This window comes from Rhinolophus ferrumequinum, chromosome 10, assembly GCF_004115265.2.
Source record: "Rhinolophus ferrumequinum isolate MPI-CBG mRhiFer1 chromosome 10, mRhiFer1_v1.p, whole genome shotgun sequence".
Classification (NCBI taxonomy): domain Eukaryota; kingdom Metazoa; phylum Chordata; class Mammalia; order Chiroptera; family Rhinolophidae; genus Rhinolophus; species Rhinolophus ferrumequinum.
In genome coordinates, this window is record NC_046293.1 from 29,458,378 (window position 1) to 29,478,054 (window position 19,677).

Consider the following 19,677-nt stretch of genomic DNA (forward strand, 5'->3'; position numbering starts at 1 on the left):
ATTACTCACCTTCCTTGTCCCCTCCCCCCACTCATACGTTACTGGTGGGAATGTAAAATGACATAAGCACTCTGGAAAAGTTCTATAGTTTCTTTAACAAACAAACACTTTTTAAAGTATATCTGTTTAAAAACATATGTCATATGTTTTGATTCCCCCCTTCCCATATTCCACTTCAGGTGACCTGAGACTTTGGTACCAAAGAGTAATCCTTGAAATTTACAAGAACTTCTGATTTCAAATGGAAAATGTATATACTTGTTTTATTTCCTCCTTGGTGAGTATGGGATGAAGAGAATGAGTGTTTAAATGGGATGGAGAGAATGGAAGAGGGGAAGGTTATCTTCTCTCTCTCTCTCTCTCTCTCTCTCTCTCTCTCTCTCTCTCTCTCTCTCTCTCTTTCACACACACACACACACACACACACACACACACACACACACAGGCACACCATGCACTCCATCACTACGTTACAACCAATACTCCCTTCCAAGTGTTACTGGTCCTTTATAACCGCAATTGAGAGTAGATGTAGGAAAATTAAGAGGGGATTGGGATCTGATCCCCGAGTTGCTCAAGAGGAATCAGGGAAACCCCACAGAACTCCTGGGTCCCTGAAACTGTGAAAAGGGTTGGGGCAGAGCCTGGAGAGGGGCTGTCCAGTGATAAGAGGCGGCGGTAGGACCCTGGTGGGAGGGAGGGCTGGGGGGCGGCTGTCACTTTAGGAGTCCGCAGCCCAGAAGAGAATATCCCTGCTGCCAGAGGGCCCGGGCCGGCTGCGCGCAGGGTCCCCGCCTCTCGCTCACCACGTGGACCCCGCGCCTCCTCCGGCTGCAGCGGTGGCGGCGGCAGAGCCTCGCCCACTCCAATCCCCACCCTCTCCATCCTTAGCTGTTACAGAACAGCAGCGCCTGGCACGTTCCCGGAGGACCCCGGGCTCAAAACACGAAAGGGAGCAGGCGCCAGGGGACTGGAAGGACAGCATGCGCCCCCTGGGAGCAGCCTCGGCGCCCAAGGTCTGAGGCTGCAGCCCCCGTTCGCCATTGTGAGCCGCCGCCCGGGGAGCCTGCCGCACCACCGTCCCTCCGGGGCCAAGTCCGCGCCGCGATGGGGCACCTGCCCACGAGGACGCGCGGCGGCCACCGCCTCCTGCCTCTGCTCGGGCTCTTTGTGCTGCTCAAGGTAGGGAGTTCCCCGCACCCCACCGGGGCGGTCCTGCCTGAGCCGGCTCTCCCGCGCCCTCGCTCTGCCCGGAGGGAACCGCGCGCCCCGGGGAGCGATGGCCGGGCCGCCCGGAGCTCCGACCGTGCAGCCTGGCGCACGCTTTGTTGTCCTTGCGTGTGCGTGTTCCCCGCCGTCTTAAGGGATAGTGTGGAAGAATACGGAAGTTTGCTGCTTCCAGCTTTCACCCTTTGTGCTCTTTTACCGCCGCTGGTATCCACATCAGTGGAGACTTGTTGGATAATGCTTTCTTGGGCAAAAGGAGGTCACTTTCCCTTCTGGTCGTTACATACTGCACCCCAATGCTGCTTAACCTTTCCATCCTCCCCCAACCGGGTGTGCGCCTGCTTTGTCTTAATTTACCTTCTGCTGGAATCATACATCGAGAGCTGAGCTCCCTGGCCACCAATGGACTGATGGGGGTGGGTCGTGAGCATGGTTTTCTTTAAAAAAGGAGTGTCAGCTTGAGCTTAGAGAGGACTCTTCTCCCTTCCGAAGTCCTCGTCTCCAACCTGAGAATACCCTTTACAAAGTCTCTAGACTTTCCCTAATTTCACTAATATGTATTTACAGAGGATGCTACCTCTAAATTTCAATGGCAGAAAAATCTGTGTAATCAACTTTTTCGTGTCTTCTTAGGAATATCCTGCGTCAGGGTTTTACTTTGAGGAAAAGGAAAAGGAAAAGGAAAGGGGCTGCTTAAAAAAAAAAAATCCTAGTTGGACAACTATACTGTACATAAAAAAATTTAAAGAAATGTAAGCTGGATGTTTTATTGGAAAGTGGTGTGAACTTATGAGGTAATTGTTTACTGCTTGTGTCTTCAGTGGGTCCACTTTAGTTTTGTCATTAGTCCTTTCTTTGCATTCTCAGCAAAGCAAACTCAAGTGTCTACTGGTTATAGGGAGCTATTCTTTCAGCACCACAGTGATGGCATAATGATATTCTCAGTGACTGTAATAGAGGTTCGTCTTGGTCCACATAATAGGTGTACTCCTGCACATTGGAGATTACTGTCAATTTTGGTAAACTGCATCACATAGGAAATACATTGATAAAGCTTGTCATTTAAATAAATAGTGTAATAGGACAAATAATTTTTAAAGCAAATCATTACTCTTTATTTGATGTAAATGCAGTGTTTTATGTCACTTGAATATAAAGTATACCAGAGAGAGGGGGGAAGTATATATATATATATATATATATATATATATATATATATATATATATACTGAATACCCACTATGTGTCAGTCTTCCTTAGAAATGGATGAAACATTAATGGGTGCAAATGTTTTCTTATCAAAGACAAAACATTGCTTGCATGCACCATTAATTATGAATGCTTGACAAGGAGATTGTGAAACAGGACCAATAAATTGAGAACAGCGTCAATTTTATATATTCCATATTTTGATTTATCTTAATGAAAAATGGGAAAAATAGTTTCAGGGAGAAACAGCAAGAGAGTGCATAAAGAAGAATCTAAATTGTATTTAATATATTTTTACATTTTTTCTTAAGTTATAAATAATAATTTTATTTAAAATCTGGTAAATAATATGCTTGGTCATATGTTTTCACTCTGGAAGGTTGCTGCTTTTTTAAGTACATACCACAATGTATTTGACTTAATTAAGTTTTCTATTAATTGTTCTATTTGCTAAATTCTGTCATGACTATTTGTACATGCAACCCTTGTCATGAATCTAAAGTGACAAATTGAATCACTACACGTTTTACTAAGTAATAGCTAAGACATATATGTATGACATCTGATCCAAATCCAACCTTTGGCACAATTGCAGGGTTTTATTTGAATTCTTCATAATGAGAATTCCAGAAAAGGTCATATAATGAGTTGGAGAGTTGGGGTAGAGTCCCACAAATAAAATGTAAAAAATGTGACAAAAGTTCTAATTAAAACTTGATATTGGAATGAAAAAATACAGTCAGTGATGACATAACGGTATTCTCGGTGACTGTAATAGAGGTTCATCTTGGTCACATAATAGGTGTATTCCTGCACATTGGAGATTAGTGTCTGTATGGTAAACTGCATCACATAGGAAATACATTGATAAAGCTTGTCATTTAAATATGTAGTGTAATAAGACAAATAACTTTGTAAAGCAATTCATTACCCTTTATTTTATATAAATGTAGAGTTTTATGTCACTTGAATAGAAAGTATAACAGAGGAAGAAAAAAAACATATATAGATATAGATATCTATAGACATGTATGCTGAATACCTACTATGTGCCAGTCTTCCAGGTGTTTTACATGTGTTATTTCATTTAATCTTATTTTGATAAAGTTGACAAGAGATGTTCAAAGTGGAAAATTGGGTAAAGCATTTACATTTTGGTAATAGTACAGTACATGGTAAATTTGATACATAGTATAATCTCTTCATAATTTGGAGATACTTTTACATTCAAGGTCCTGAATAAGTGTCAGTGAAATAGATCTAACATGCAGTTGGTGATAAGAAGATGAAAATAATCCCATTATTAAATACCATATTGTCAATTGAATCTCAATGGTAAAATCTAAAAAGGCTTATGTGTGCTGAGTCAGAAACAAACCATTCCCCCAACCCTCCAGAAATCTTTGTAGTTCTCATCATGTCAATAAATCTTTCACTACTCCATATGAATTATCTGCCATGTAAGAATGAAAATCCCTAAAAGCCATAAAGTTAGAGAAACTCAAATATGAGGCTTGATTTATAGGTTTATGTTTTTCACAACTCAGAAACAAGTAGCTTGCATTACGTGGTGGGAAAGTCTGAAAATTTGAATCTGTATGATTGGCTATAAGCAGTTTCATTGAGGTAGCCCCAACATGCCTGGCCATGGATGTCCTTGTGTAACATTCCTTATCCACAGCTTAGTGATGGGCTATGTCTGTCTTTCTCCACTTCCCTGTGTCTGGCTGTCCTTTTCTTTTTCTCTCTTGCCCCTTCCTTCTCTTTCTCTCTCCCTCTCTCTGTCACACACATACACACAAGATGTTTCACTTTCTTCGTTGAGGGTTCATCCACATTCTACATTATACAATGTTGGCCGATGAACCATAATCTTTTAGTCTTTCTGAGCAGCATAGACCATCCTCCTAGCAATACAGTTTGCTCCTCTGTCAAGTGACTCCTTTGATAAGTGTTGTTGCCAACATTTTAGAGAAATCCTTTTACATGTACATCCCCAGTACGTTGAGAAAGGTTCACTGGGCTTCCACAGGGGACTGTTGATAATCTTTCCCACTGTGCACACCTATTTGTTTTTGTTCTTTGTTGTGTGAAATATTGCTGTTGTATGAAAGAATAGAAAGTTCACATTATACCTTGGCCTCATTTTGGCTCATAAAAAAAATACACAGCTATATACACAGGCAATTAAAAGCAATATGTGAGTTGTACTTTATTTTAAAATGTAGCACTATTTCTAGCATCTAAATGTCCAACTAAAGGTATTATAAGCACAGCGACTCCTGAGTCTCATAACTATAATTCTAACTTGAGTCTTGAAGGCGTGCGAAAGATCTTTGTTGTTGGATATAGTTGGTATACTTACATAAAATATTGTGATTGGCAGCAGTATAGCAAAATAGAAGGCCTAACAGCAATGATCACAGATATTTACTTCTGATTTTCTTCCTAAATTAATATGCATACCTTTCATTACATACTTCCAATGCTCTTGCATTTTCAGAGGCATAGCCCCAATGCAATGATGAGCTTTACTGGAAAGCACGTAGTGTGTTCATTTAATTACTCCAAATATGTTGTAAATATTTGTTAAATAAAGGAATGTCTATTGTAATTTTTTTGTCTTCCACTGTACCTAGTGTGTGGCATTACGCATGTAAGAGAAGCTTAATAAACAGAATTCAAATTTTTGGTATTATAGAAATAGTTTCTGACTGAGAAGTGTTAAATATTATAATATTGACTTGTGAACACATCTTTAAGGAAAACAGGAGAAAATTATTGTTATGTGAATTAAATCTTTACAATTACAGTGCAATCAGTACACTAAAAAATGTTACCATTCTTATGTTTATAACTTATTAAAATCATATTCAAAATACTGATGTTATTTTTTTCCCCAAAAGAATAACTCCTAATTGCTCATTTACTCATCAGCATTACCTCAACTGCTATTTACCGTCATCAATGAAAAAGTAAAGTTGAAATACTAGGGGAAATAGCTTTCTTCACCTCTATATGTGACCTACAACTTCAGCCAATACCGAAATATGCAGGTAATATTCTTGCTTCCTCTTCCATATTATCCCTCTTTTGTGACCACTACCAACCAGACTGACAAAGATTTCTGCATTACTTTAATAGAAACCCCTCTAATTTTTTGCCAGAACTTTGCTCTTAAGAGATGAAACTTTTTCTACACCCTGGTTTTGGTTATATCTATGGTGGTATTTAATCCAAGGGCATAACCCAATGCCTTAAAGAACTCTTCTGTGGGGGCCTTAGACACCCATTGGTATCAACTCTTTCATTTAAATAAATATGTGAGCAACTTCTTTGTGCACTCTTGCCATTAATTTGAGGACCTGAAACAAGGTTAATATGGCACAAGTAGAATGAGCAAGAAGGCAAATGGGGTGGGATGAAACTGGAGACAGAACACAAGGCTCTAGTCCTCTTCTCTCCTGGTGCCATTGGCTCCAGCAGGTTCCATGTTATTTCTACCAACCATTCAGAAGAATATGTGAATAACTTCCTTAAACACCTCTCATGTAATCTGTGATCATTAATTACTCCTCATTAGTCAGCTTGGCCTTTTGCAAGCTTCATCCTTAGTTTGTTTTGTTTTGTTTTTTAACTCTGAACATAGTGCCTTCAAATTTATTTCTATAAGTAGAACCATATCTTATTCCTTTGTCAGAAAATCATCCTAAACTCATTCATTCAGAATCTAATTCTCCGGTGAAACATGTCTACTTTCCTTAGGCATTCTGGTTATCTAGAAAGCCAACTCCTTTTACAGCTGAAATCTATTAAAACCACTAAACAGCGGATGTTTGAAAGAAGGTTGTAGAGATTTCATGATATAAAGGTTTTTCCTTTGCTTTTTGTTAGAAAATTGATGTAAAAGAGAGAAAAATGATATACACTTGGGAAAATATTTCAGAAACAGAGAATCAGAATTGTAAATTCTGGACTCTGAATGAGATTTGTGTTATAAATTATAAATATGTATGGACATTTCTGTAAGAAAATGAATATAGTGAAAATTAGGGTATCAAATGAACAAAGTTTCATGAAAACAAATGTATTGTTAGTTTCCTATTTATATGCCAATAAATGTATTTCCTCATCAAATACTCTTCATTTATTTGATTTTTCTCTTTTCCTAAATAGAAATATTGTACAGTTCATTTTTCTAACAAAACTGTTCCTATCATAAAGTGAATTAAAACCAAATGAAGCTGGTGATTTTTGTACTTTAGTAGCAAAGAAGAGGAGGGATACAATGTACAACATAGGGGCCCCAAATCAGAATTACATTTTTAATACTATTGTATATGTGATTTAAATGATGAATGTTTCCTTTTTTTTTTTTTTGCTATCATCTCATTTTAGTGTTCTTCAGATAACTGACAGTTTTGTTACTTTTGTCTCTTTCTGCCCACCTACTTTTTTTAAATAGATGATTTATGTGTGAGAAAATATCATGAGTTTACCTTAATCCAGTTCTTTCATTCTGATCCTCCCTATTGACCAAATGGAGTGCAGTGGAATTTTTGTCCCTGCTTTGCCCTTATCGCAGACCAACTATAGGCCTGTGTCCTGGTCCCCATTGTGTTTCCCTCTTGGTTCCATCCATAGGAGTTTGTGATTAGCATATACAAACCAGCTGTTTAAACATTCCACAGAATCTTCAGTGCCCTTTGTATATTTGGTGCTATCTAAGGTCTTGTTCCTAAGTCCTTGCATCTTACTTTCTGAATCAGGATTCTACTCTGATTAATTCTAGCTTTCTTGCTTTTTGATACTTGTTTCAAATTAATCTCAAATTAAAGCGAGAAATTAATCTCGCTTTGCCTTATAATTTTCTTGAGCATTCTTTAAACTTTCTTGACTGACAAGACTTTCCCCAAAGCCATAATGGCCATATTGAGAAGTTACTTTTTTTCTTCAATACTATCTTTTGGATCCCAGGATAATGATTTATTGCCTAATTCCATTCAGTTATCAAACGTTTATTGAGCTTCTGTTGGGTGCCAGGAATTATACTAGATATTGTAGGTACAGAAATGTAACCAGTTGAATCCCTATAAATGATATAGTGGAAAAATAAATATAGAAAAAGAAAATGTCATTAAAATGGAGTCATGTTTGTTGTTATTGATGTTTTAATTGAGGAAAATTTGGGGTATTAGAGGAGAAACACTTAACTATATCTCATGGTTTGGGAAATGATTTCTTGTAAGATGAGGCCTGAGCTGAGTTCTAAAACATAGAGATGAGTTAGGTTTAAAAAAATATGGACATACAGGCAGTAAAAACTGCATTAGCAAAGACCCACTGCTGTACAAACATAGCAGTTTTAAGAAAATACAAATGTATACTAAAGAAAATCAAGTGCTAAAAGCCAGACCAGGGAGACTCATGCACGCTGTCCCAGAAAGTAGGGTCTTTATTCTCTGATGAAGAGGATTATTGAAGGACTTAATCAAGGCTCAATGGAGTAAGATTTGCATTTTAGATAGGCCTTTGGCTGGGGAAAAAAAAAAAAAAAGTTATCCCAAAGGTGGAGCAGGCCTGGAAGGATAACTGCTAGGAGCTTATTGTAATGGTCCAACTAAAAGATGACAACTGTTGACACTAGGGTGATGGGAAAAGGAATTAAAGGAAGAGTGATAATGTTAAAAAAGCTAAATTGACAGGACTGAGTAGATATGGGAAATAGGGGAGAGATGACTTGAAGGTAATTTCCAGGTAACGACACCTTTGCCTGGGATATTGCAGTTTAAAGATAGCGTGTGTACTGGATCGTGTCCATTCCCCTCCAGATCAGCTGACTCCCTTGTCCACTCTCTCAATGCCAGGAAGCTTCCCTGTAGAGACTGCTTCTTCAGGTCCCCTTGCCCTTTGGCCTGTAGTGAGCTTGACTAATAGGAGGCACTGGCAGAAGATTACTGGTAGGAGAGAGAAAGCAGAGCACTATTTCCTCAGTCTCCAACCAGGCTGGCCCCTGCTAAGCAGTGGCTTCATTTCCTCTTCCAATCCTGTCGCCCAGCCCCTCTTACAGGGACAAGTTTTGGTCAAGTTCTAGAAACAGCTTGTTCCCCTTGTCCCTTTAGGATAATAGTTTCTCACTGTTATTTGTCCCTGGGTACTTTTCCATCCCTGCTCAGTACCATTATTCCTGCTGCATGCCTTTATCAATAGACCCATGATTAAACTCTCTAGGATTTCCACTGAGTGTCCTGCTGAGACCCTAAATGACATAGGACATGATGAGTTTAGTGGTGAACCTCTGGAATTTGAAGTGCCTAAAAACAGGTAGTTGAATATGATCTGCCGTCTACGAGACAGGCATACCTGGAGATGTGAATGGGGATGTCCCAGCAGAAGGCGAAGGAGAAAAGGGCCAGTAATGGGGCCTGAGGAGCACCCGCATTTAATAAGGAACCTAAGAAGACGAAGAAGGAAAGCCAGGGAGGAAGGAACAAGAGGAAAGCCGAATCAAGGAAACCCAGGGTTTAGGAAATTTCAAGTGGGGGAGACTGGCCAACAACATCAAACGCAACAGAGGGGTCCTATAAACTAATGTCTGGAAGACATTTGTGGGCTGGGAACTAGGTCGGCTGTTGGTCTCCGTGAAGCTTGCAAGGAGTAGCATGCTTCTGGGAGCTGAGAAGTAAAGAACTGGCTGCTTATTTGTTAAGAGCACAGGCATCAGGTCAGAGACACCTGATTTCAATCTCAGGTCTCGGCTGTGCCACTTACCAGCAGCAGCATGTGGGGAAAGTTATTGCACTTCTCTGGGGCCCCTTTGCTGATCTGTTGCGTGTATTTCAGAGGATTATTATCAGTAATAAGTGAGATAGTAACCATAACGTATTTTAAACAGTGCCTAGAATGCAGTAAGCTCTCAGTCAGTGTTACATGCAAAAATAAAAAAAAAGAAGGAAATAAACAGGACAGTAAAAATTGCCAAAGCAAAATCAATAGGTAGAACAATGAAAATGTGTATATAGCTGCACCTTCTAAAATGAGGTCAATGGACCTTAGAGACATGAAATGTTAGCAGATGTTATTACGTGAATGTGGGCAATAATTTGCTTAACTTTGTTTAAACTATTGCAGTGTTAATTCATTTATTTTTTTTTTTGTATCAGGTTTTCTCAGTGTTTAGTATGCAGTATGTCTTCCAAAAAGGAACTACAGTGTATAGCATTTCCCAAGTTTGACTGGAGAATCCTTTTCCTAAAAGTGATTTATGGAAATAGTGAATACACTCTAAGAAACAATATCTATGCTTGTAGACTGGATGCTTTTTATATTCTTTCTCTCTTTCTTTTTTAAAATGAGAAATATAACCTTAGCGATAAGGAAAACGTAGCGGTAAGATCAATTATAATTTAAATCTAAGAATCAGAAGAATTTGCATGAAGGAGAGCAAAAGCCATTCTCAACTTTTTTGTCAAGGACTGATGTTCAAGAAACTCTCTTAGAAGAAAAACAGTGTACATATTCGCCTTATTTTATGGACTGTGCCGAGTCTGGGTTTGATAATTTTACACACAAAACATTACTTTGGCTTTGACTATTAAAAAGATGGGAAATTCATTTTAACACTTTTTCCCAATATGATTATCTTAATATATGACAAAAGAACAATATATTTTGTTCAATACATTTCATTGAATCAAAAAACTATACTTTTTGATCATCTAGTTTAAAACTTAAACTGTTACTTAGATCTTGTCTATAATATTACTGCCAATTGGTCATAGATGGTGAAATTATCATCAGCAGAGAGGTGGTTATTCTATGCTCGGACAACTGTTTTTCTACAGCTTTAATTTTGTTTTTTGATAAATCAATATACACTCTAGAGCCAAAAATAGGGGACAAATTTTAATCCGATTTTGTGCTCATACATGGCTAAAGGAGATGCCTCCCTCCATGAATTTATGATAAGAAGTACATCTGGAGAGTATAAAAATAACATTAATAATCTGTGATTAATACATTATTTGTCTTAAGTTTAATATTTTTTTAATATCAAATCAAAGTTTCTGGAAAGTTCCAAGAACATATTTATATGATTCTCTTTCCTTCTTTACATTGCTTCATTAGAATTAAGCTAATTGTCATACATCATCCTTTCTCTCAGATAAACCAGGAATTTCCTATTTAAGTCAAGTTCGTGGTCCATTAAATAGACATTTGAGTAATATTGCTGTGGGATTTCTATTTACTTTGATATCGTGTTGAAAACTAAAATGTAATCATCAAAATGGAAGTGTTCTTGCCAAATACCACAACATATAAGCATCATATTTACTATAAGTGCCTACACCATTACCATAAGAAATATCTCATTATTTGGATATAGTTAAAGTTCCTAGAATTTATTTAGGAAGAAAATTTGGCTTCTAAAGGTTCTAAATGTTAAGTTGATTAATAAGGTGAATAATAAAAGGCCAAGGGAATTGTATTTTGTCTGTAATGTATCATTCAATAGTGAGTTGTTTGGTCCTCCCTTAAAGGATTATAGAAAAACAAAAAACAAAAAACAGATTATTATGAAGTGCATTGATACAATAGAGTTATTTACCTATAAATACAGTGATGTGATTTGGCCAAGTTTATTTTGTATCATCATGAGGGATTTCCTCTACAATTTCTCATAACTAAATTATACATTTTAATTCGTCTCTCAGAAATGACCATAGGCCTCATTTAAAATGGTTAAATACTTGGGATTTGTAATATGGAAATTCTGGCATTGTCAAAACTGTGCTAAAATGATGGCAAGGACTTAGAATTAAGTACAATGGACTTTAATCTAGAAACTTAGTTTATAAGTTGTTTCTTTTAAATTAGGTAAAACTGTTAAATCTGCTAAAAATCAGCCACACTTGAGAGGTGCTCAGGGTGCTTCCTTTAATAGTTAACTGCTATTAGCTGTCTGCTGACTAGAAGCCTTACTGATAGTAAAAACAGTTGATTAACACATATTTTGTGTGTCATATGTATTATAAAGTAAGCTAGAGAGAAGAAAATTTATAGTATTTATTTTAAAAAGTATGCGTATAAGTGGACCCATGTAGTTCAAACCCGTGTTGTTCCAGGGTCAATTGTATTTGCAATTAACAAAAGACAGCTGTACCTTTAAAGTCTTTTTTTCTTCTGATTGATGCAATACCTTTTTATTTGTTTATTCTTTGAAAGCTAATTGGGGATCTAATGAGAATATTTCTATTGAAATTCTTACTGCTATGCCGTGGCTTTCAATTAGCATTTTTACTGTGTGGCCTCTTGTGGTTCTGAAGTAGGGAGTTCTTAATTTGAAATTTTTAAGTAAGTCTGAATCAGGCATGCATCATCATACACAAGTACTTTATAATCATGTATTTAGAATTAGAAAACTAATACATGTTCACTGTGGAAAATGTATCAAATACAACAGACAGAAGAAGAAGTAGTCATTCCTACACACTCCATTCCAAAATAACTACCATCTGGGGATTTATCATTCCCATTTTTTGTCTATGTCTGTGTATCTGAGTGTGTATGTCAAAAGGAAAAAAAACTGACCCACTATTTTAACATGCTCTTTTCACTTAAATGTGTTATGATAATTTTTTCAAGACCTGAACATTTTCAGTCCTCTGCAATTTAGAACATTAAGCCATAGGTCTGTGGGTTTAATTGTATCTAATTCCAAATTGTATTTGCATCAGTTCAGGACATGGATGATCATAGATATTGATCATGACCATGAAGTGTTGGGGACCATCACCTATATGTGTGCCTCCCATTACTGTGACTATTAGTTACATAGAAAAACTTAAAGTAAGCTGCAGAGAAGAAAATTTATAGTATTTATTTTAAAAATCTACACATGAAAGTGGACCCATGTAATTCAAACCCAAGTTGTTCAAGGGTCAACTGTATTTGCAGCTAACAAAAGTCAGCTGTATCTTTAAAGTTTTTTTTTAATTTGATTGATGCAAAACCTTTTATTTATTCTTTGAAGGCTAATTGGGAACCTAATGAGAATCTTCAGATGCTATATTGACAGACATTTATTTCTTATTTCTCCACAGCTAAATACTATGCAAAATAATAATAATAATAATAATAACAATAATAATACCCTCAATAATGTAGGTTCTCTAGTCAAAAAGATATCGGATTGAATTCTGGCTGTGCTCCTTGCTAGCTGTGTGGCATTTGGCAGTATACTGACCTCTTCATAGGAGGCACAAATTACAGTGGCTGCAGATCACCATTCGTCCAGTGGCCAAGTCTGCCATCTTCTCTACCGCCTGCTATCCTTAGAGGAAATCTCCTGTTTTTTGATCCATATGGTCTGAAAGGGGGATACCGTCCTCCTATTTGACCTCAATACCCTGGACAGAGTGATTAATTAGGATGAACTGTGACCCAAGCTAAGCACTTTTGGGGACTGCACCTCACTGTTCACTGTCTTTGAAATTGGCATGTGATTTAAGACAAACCTATCAGAATCTATCCTTCCATTGTTTTCAAACTGGCAATAGTGGGGAAAAGTACACTCCTCTCCAGTTGTAGAGCTAAGACATGAGCTTGGAAGCTGTTCTCAACTATAAAAATGACTCACAAGAAAACACAGAAAAGGAAAAGGTAGGGACAGTAGAGACTTTAGCAAGATTATCTTTCATTGCAAGAAGACTATCTCATTTCTCAGGCTCCTGAGACTCATTTCACAGGTACTCAGAAAGATTACAAAACAGCAATCTACCAAAATTCAATTCAATTCATAATAGCTGAGCAGGCATATTAGAGATGCTTGGAATCTTTAAGTAATCTGAATCAGAGTGATTATATAATTTATCATAACAACCAGAACATATCTGAGAGTGAAGAGATCATTATGTCAGGACAACAGACATAAATCAGCCTATTCTAGAAAACACAGGACAGATGGTTACCCCTTCCCGAATATGCTAGCAAACATGTTTGATGCAGTATGTAGTCACTAGCTCCTTACGCATCTCACCCGTCTCTGAAAATCTCTGCTCCAAACAAGACGAATTAGCCATGGAACATGAGTTGTAATTATCTTCATCAAAAACTAAAACTTGAGCAGGAAGGTTCATATCAGCTTTGTTTATATTAGCCAAACACTGAAAGCAATGAAAATTGGTTAAACTGTTACTTCTATACCATGTAATACTACTTAGCAATGAAAAGGAATTAACTATTGATATACACAGCAACTTGAATGACCCTCAGGAAAATTATGCTGCATGAAAAAGGCCAATCACAAAAGGTTGCATACTGTGTGAATTATATAACAGACTTGAAAGAACAAAACTATGGAGATGGAGAACAAATTCATGTTTGCAAAGGATTAGAAATTGGGTGGGGGTGTTGAGGAGATGTACTCATACATGACTGTAAAAAAGGGTGGTGTGAGGGAGCTTTGTGATAATGGAACAGTTGTGTATCTTGATTTTGGTGATAGTTACATGAAGTTATACATGTATTAAAGTATATAGATCTAACATACACGCACTCAAACGAGCACATGTATAACTGGTGAAATCTGAATAAGTTCTATGGATTATACCAACGTTAATTTCATAGTTGGGATATTTTCTTGTTGAGTTACGCTACATATCAACATTTTGGGAGGAAAGGTGAAGCATTCATGGGACCTTTCTATATGTTTCTTTGAAACTTTCTATAAATTTATAATTGTCTCAAAAAAGGTTTAAAAGTTTATTAAATTTATTTTATCTTGTTTTGTTATATTTTGTTTTGTGCCTGACACTCTCCTAAGTATTTTGACTAGTGGACAGATACAGCCTCTTTTTTATGAGGACTGTGTCTGAAAGATAATTACACTTGCAGGGAAAGTAAGGGTATCTAAGCAAATGTGGAAGAATTCAGGAAAGTACACAAAATACACGAGGACCTCAATAAGACACCATTAGCTGCAAACTCAAGTGTATTATGAGGAAGGTTCTATATTGAACTATATTCTTACGAGATTTTATCTACTGAGTTCTGGAAATGACTAAATGTTAAGTCATTCCCATTCATAATTCCCACAATACCAATGTTAAAGAAAACATTTGAATGACTCGTTAGAGAATCAGTTTAAAAAGGAGTCATGGAAATTACCATTGTGGGAGGTAAGGACAAAATACTTTATTGATTGATGAAGCAATGTTATTCTTTTATTCCTTAGCAATTATCAAGTAACATATCTGGAAATAATGTAAATAAATTAGAATGAAATGGAATCTATAAGACAAGCTGAAGAGGCTTGATTAAACAGGGGAGGTGAATGGATGATATATCAAGGTGAACAGATGTTTAAATATTTCAACCAGTCAATCATCAAACATGTATTAAACCGCACATGTAAGGAAGGCACTGTGTTCCTCATTTTTAAGAATATAAATCAAAGTTATGCCATCAAGAAGGCTGTAATATAAGAGAAACTAACATAAACATGTAACAAGTTAGAGGGCAATATATGACTTCATACTGTAGGAGAAGCCTGAAGTAATAGTGTATTAATTTGCAAATGAATGAGATTAGACAATGATATTCTGCTAAGTGTTCTTGCTTTCAGATAAGGGAGAGAGTACTTAGTCTTGAAGGAACACTGGTTTCATGAAGGAGGACAAATTTCAATCTGAATCTGGCCTGATCAGAGTTCAGATAAATGAACGAGGTTAAGAAAAACATTCCAGATCAGAGAAACAGAGGATCAAAAGTTGGAATATGAGAAAATATAAGTCACGTTTAAGAGGCTTGAATAACAGAAAGGATGGATTCAGGTCCTGAGGAGGACGAGTGATTGGAAATGAGGAGGCAAGGGTAGTTTTGCCCAGCCATGAGCCTCTATTCATAACCTTCTGTTCAATAGTGCTACAAAGGCAAACATTAAAATGAGCTTTAGCTCAGCAGTGGTGTGCAGGAAAAAATTATCATACCTCGTTTTAGCTTTAATTGCTTTTATAATTTTGAATTTGCTGTTAAATGCAAATGCTTAATTGTAAGTACGTGTGCTCTGTCTTAATTAGATAAAATAATCCTCTGTTGCTTGGGTAGTTCAGTAAATTAGTCCCTAGATTTCAACTCCCCTGGATCATGTTGTTTATGCACGAATCTATATGCACTCTTCGAGATAAATGCAAAATAAATGAATTTTTTTCAGAGACAAATTGTAACTGTCAGCATACTTTTAAATTTATATCCCCTGCATGTGACTAAAAATTTCCATGTCTATTACAGTAATTATAATTCACGTATATATGCTCCCACACTTGTAGAATTTCTTCTACGCTTCAATACTTTATTTAAAACTACAAGTGGAAATTATATTTTGCTAGCCGAAACTAAACAGACGATCTAATCCTTTTATGTGCATAAACATCCTACCAACCCAGCAATCGAGGTCCCATCAATAATGCCATATTTGTACGTACAGTGTGTGTCCGAAAGGAAACAGCCAGTACAAGGATCTCAGGCAGAAATTAGAAAATAAATTCCTCCAGACTGTCCTGCCTTACTGGAGATGAAGGTGATGATACTGACGATCACTACCATTTATCGAGTGGCTGCTGTTTATCAGGGACCGTCCCAGGGACTTTATCTACCATGTTCCCCTGAAAATAAGACCTAACTGGAAAATAAGCCCTAGCATGATTTTTCAGGAGGACATCTCCTGAACACAAGCCCTAATGCATCTTTTGGAGCAAAAATTCATATAAGACCTGGTCTTAATTTTCAGGGAAACACGGTACAGGATCTTATTCCATTTTTATATGCTTCTGTGTATCATTATCACCATTTCAACAATGGGGAAACTGAGTCTGAGAGGTATGGAAGGAGTTAGGAATGAAGCCCTGGTCTGTTTGAACATAGAACCTGTGCACATATCCCATACTGTTTTGTGTGAAAACTCTGACATGGCTTTGATTTCCCATTCACTAACTCGTAACCTCTGTCTCTTCCTCTTCCTCTAGAAATACCCTGAGACATAGGGAACTAAATCAGTTTTTAAGTCCTCGGGGGCGGTGGGGGGGTGGGGTCTGTCACTTGGACAGAAATGGGGTATGGGTTACTCCTGGATTACAGTTGGTTCCTGCTCATCATAAATCTTTCTTGCAGGTTCTCCTTTCTGTCAGTTTGTCCGTCACATAGTCCCAGACCAAAACCTGCTGTCAGAGGATTCCCATAAATCACAAGTGCCTGGTTTATACCTGTGTTTAACCTTCTTCAGTTTAATGGCTCTGGGGCTCTAGCACTTTGTTAGATAATTGCATAGAACTAAATATAATGTAATGTGCCAACACAGAGAACCTGTGCTTTCAATTTTTGTATGTCCAGAACTTTTGCAATCAATGACATGAGTACCCAGGAAGATTTTCCACCCTGGCTTTAAAGCCTGCTTTAGAAGACTGGCCGGCTTTATGCGACATTTACACCTCCAACGTGCCTTTCTCTCCATGAAAGATACCACCTGGACAAAAACAATTTTAACACTAATGTCTTCCTTTTGATTGCATTAGATTTGCAAATTAAACAGGTTAATGGTAGTGTTCTGTGTTCCTCTCAGCTCTTCTGTTTAACACTCTTATCTGACAAAGTGTAAATAGAAGACATAATTAATTACTCATGACTTGCATGTCAAGTTGGGTAAAGAATGACATCCCCAAGAGGCCCCTATTACGTATCTAACTGTTCTGTGAAATTAGTTTTGCAAAGAAAAAGCATACCTGAAGATAAGAGTTTTATTTGTTTTCCCTTTCGTTTTATTTAATTTATTCTAGTATCTGCAAAGAGATGTGAAAGAACAACATTAACTGTTAGCACCATTCTAAGGAGCTTACTTCATTTGCCCAAGGGTATGTTATTTTTCCTGTAAAAAAAAATTTCTGTTTGTTCATGAGATACTAAACTCTGTACATAAAAATTATAAAAATGATGATGCTTCTACAGAAGGAAGTCCCCAGAATGCGACTATTACTGCTTTAGGACATGTCTTGCCAAGAACGTTATTAGCCAAGCACACTATGCTATACCATTACCTCCATCAAGTGCACCGCCATGACTGAAAAAATAGAAGAATTGTTCAGCTACTTTTTTTCTGTCTGATCTGTCTGGAGTTGATCTGAATGAAATGAAGTCTCGGGCTTTAACTGGCGAGTTTAGCATTTCATATTTAGCTCTCAATCTGTTTCATGATAATTTTTGAAGGAACAGACAGCTCATGACAAAATGTGCTATTATTAAAGGTGTACTGCCTTTACAGATTTCTATCACTTTGAAGCAAAATGATGGCTGGGAAGAATTTTTGAATGAGCATATTTTCTAAGTTTTAAATAGATATTTAATAAAGTATAGTATATGCCCCAGGTTAGAGAAAACCAAGTATCTGATGACAAAAAGAAACCACTATAATGAAACAAGATGGCATAGAGGAAAGACAACTTGCTCCCAATCACTTAGTCACCTCGCCTGTCTGTAAAAAGGAGAATCATAATCACTTCTCCTTCACGGAATTACTGTGTAGTCTGTGAGATAATCTGTGAAAGCACTCTGTAAACTAAAAGCACAATTTAAGTACATGATATTATCTTAGGAAAAGTGATTGTATTCCCCTCTTTCATTTGCTCAGATATAGAGGTGTTTTCTTGTTCCACATTTATGTGTATCTATCCATGTGTGTAGTGTGTCATGGAGGGCTATAACTAATACTGCAGGAACTTCTCTCTTGTTTTGTAAAACAATAAAGTTTTCCATACCCACATTAACTTTGGGTCACTTATAATCACAGCTTGATTATGTGACTAGAATGACTTAACAGAAAATATTTATAAAATATTTATATCTAATAGCAAAAGTATTTTCAGCTCAGCTTCATCTATTATATAGCAATCAGTTCATTCCTATAAAAATGATTTTCACCTAATTTCTTACATATAATACTGACATAAATTCATACATTTATGTCTAGGACCACTATCATCTTTCCTATGTTATGTCAACCGTAATTCATTCATTTTTTTTAAACTTTTTTAAAAAATTTCAGGTGTACAAAACAATGTAATATTTAGACATTTACACCCCTCACAAAGTGATAACCCCTCCCCCAATCTATTATCCCTCTGACATCATATACAGCTGTTACATTCCATTGACTCTATTCTCCCTATGCCGTACTCCACATCCTGTGACTATATATATACATATACACACACACACACACACACACACACATATATACACATACACATGTATATATGTATACACATATATAATATAAATATAATATATATACCATATATATATATTTATAGTTGACATTCAATATTATTCAGCTTCAGCTTCGGGTGTACAAGTATGCTCTGTGGTCAGGTATCTACACAGTCCATGAACTGGTCTCCCTAATAAGACAAGTGCCCATCTGACACTCTACACAATCTTTACATTATTGATTATATTCCCCCAACTGTCTTTCATATCCCTGTGGCAATCTTGTGACTACAATTTGTACTTTCTAATCCCTTTACCCTTCTCCCCCATCCCTAGCCACCTTCCATCTAGCAACCATCAGTTTTTTCAATGAACATTTACTGAGCAAAAATTATGCCAAATACTGTGCTAGTCATTCACTGATTCCTTTGGTTTCACTCATCTGTGGGTATAAACGAGTACGTATTTACAGTAATAACTCCGTTTGTAGAGCAGTTGGCCCCATCAGTACACACGAGGCATCAGCCTTCTTGCTGTAAAGTGCCCACTCAGGTATTTTTCAGACTGTCCAGTGGGGCATTTGTCCTGGAACCCCTGGGTGCTACCTCTGCCCTTCCAGGCCCGACATTCCCCTGTTAGACATCCCCCCCACTGCACCAGATGCTACCCCTGCCAACCCCAACACCTTCCCGGATGCACTCAAAATTTTCCCTCCACTTTATAACTAAGGCTTTCTTACTGGATCAAGATTACATTTTGGTTTTCTTTTTTTGTTGTTATTGTTTTTTCCCTGGGAGTTTGTCAGTTATGAGCAAATGGATTTCTGGAATTCTTGTCCCAATAATTCTTCCAGCATGCCTGAATTCTATTCAGACAAAAGCTGGGATTTCCTTCCCTTATCCTCCATCACATTAACAGTAGCAAAAATTACTTATCTAATTTGATTTTCCTCTAATTTACCTTGTTCACTTTGTGGTGAAATTG

The 19,677-nt window shown here is 37.1% G+C and overlaps 1 protein-coding gene across 2 annotated transcripts in view; it reads left to right on the forward strand.

The window, feature by feature from the left end:
* The first annotated feature begins 781 nt into the window (after positions 1 to 781).
* Positions 782 to 19,677, forward strand: part of PTPRO (protein tyrosine phosphatase receptor type O) — a 203,180-nt gene continuing 184,284 nt past the window's right edge. For both annotated transcript variants that reach the window (XM_033118746.1, XM_033118747.1), the window contains exon 1: positions 782 to 1,182. In XM_033118746.1, coding sequence (XP_032974637.1) covers positions 1,108 to 1,182 — 75 coding nt within the window. In that variant the 5' untranslated portion in view covers positions 782 to 1,107. The remainder of the gene's footprint in view (positions 1,183 to 19,677) is intronic.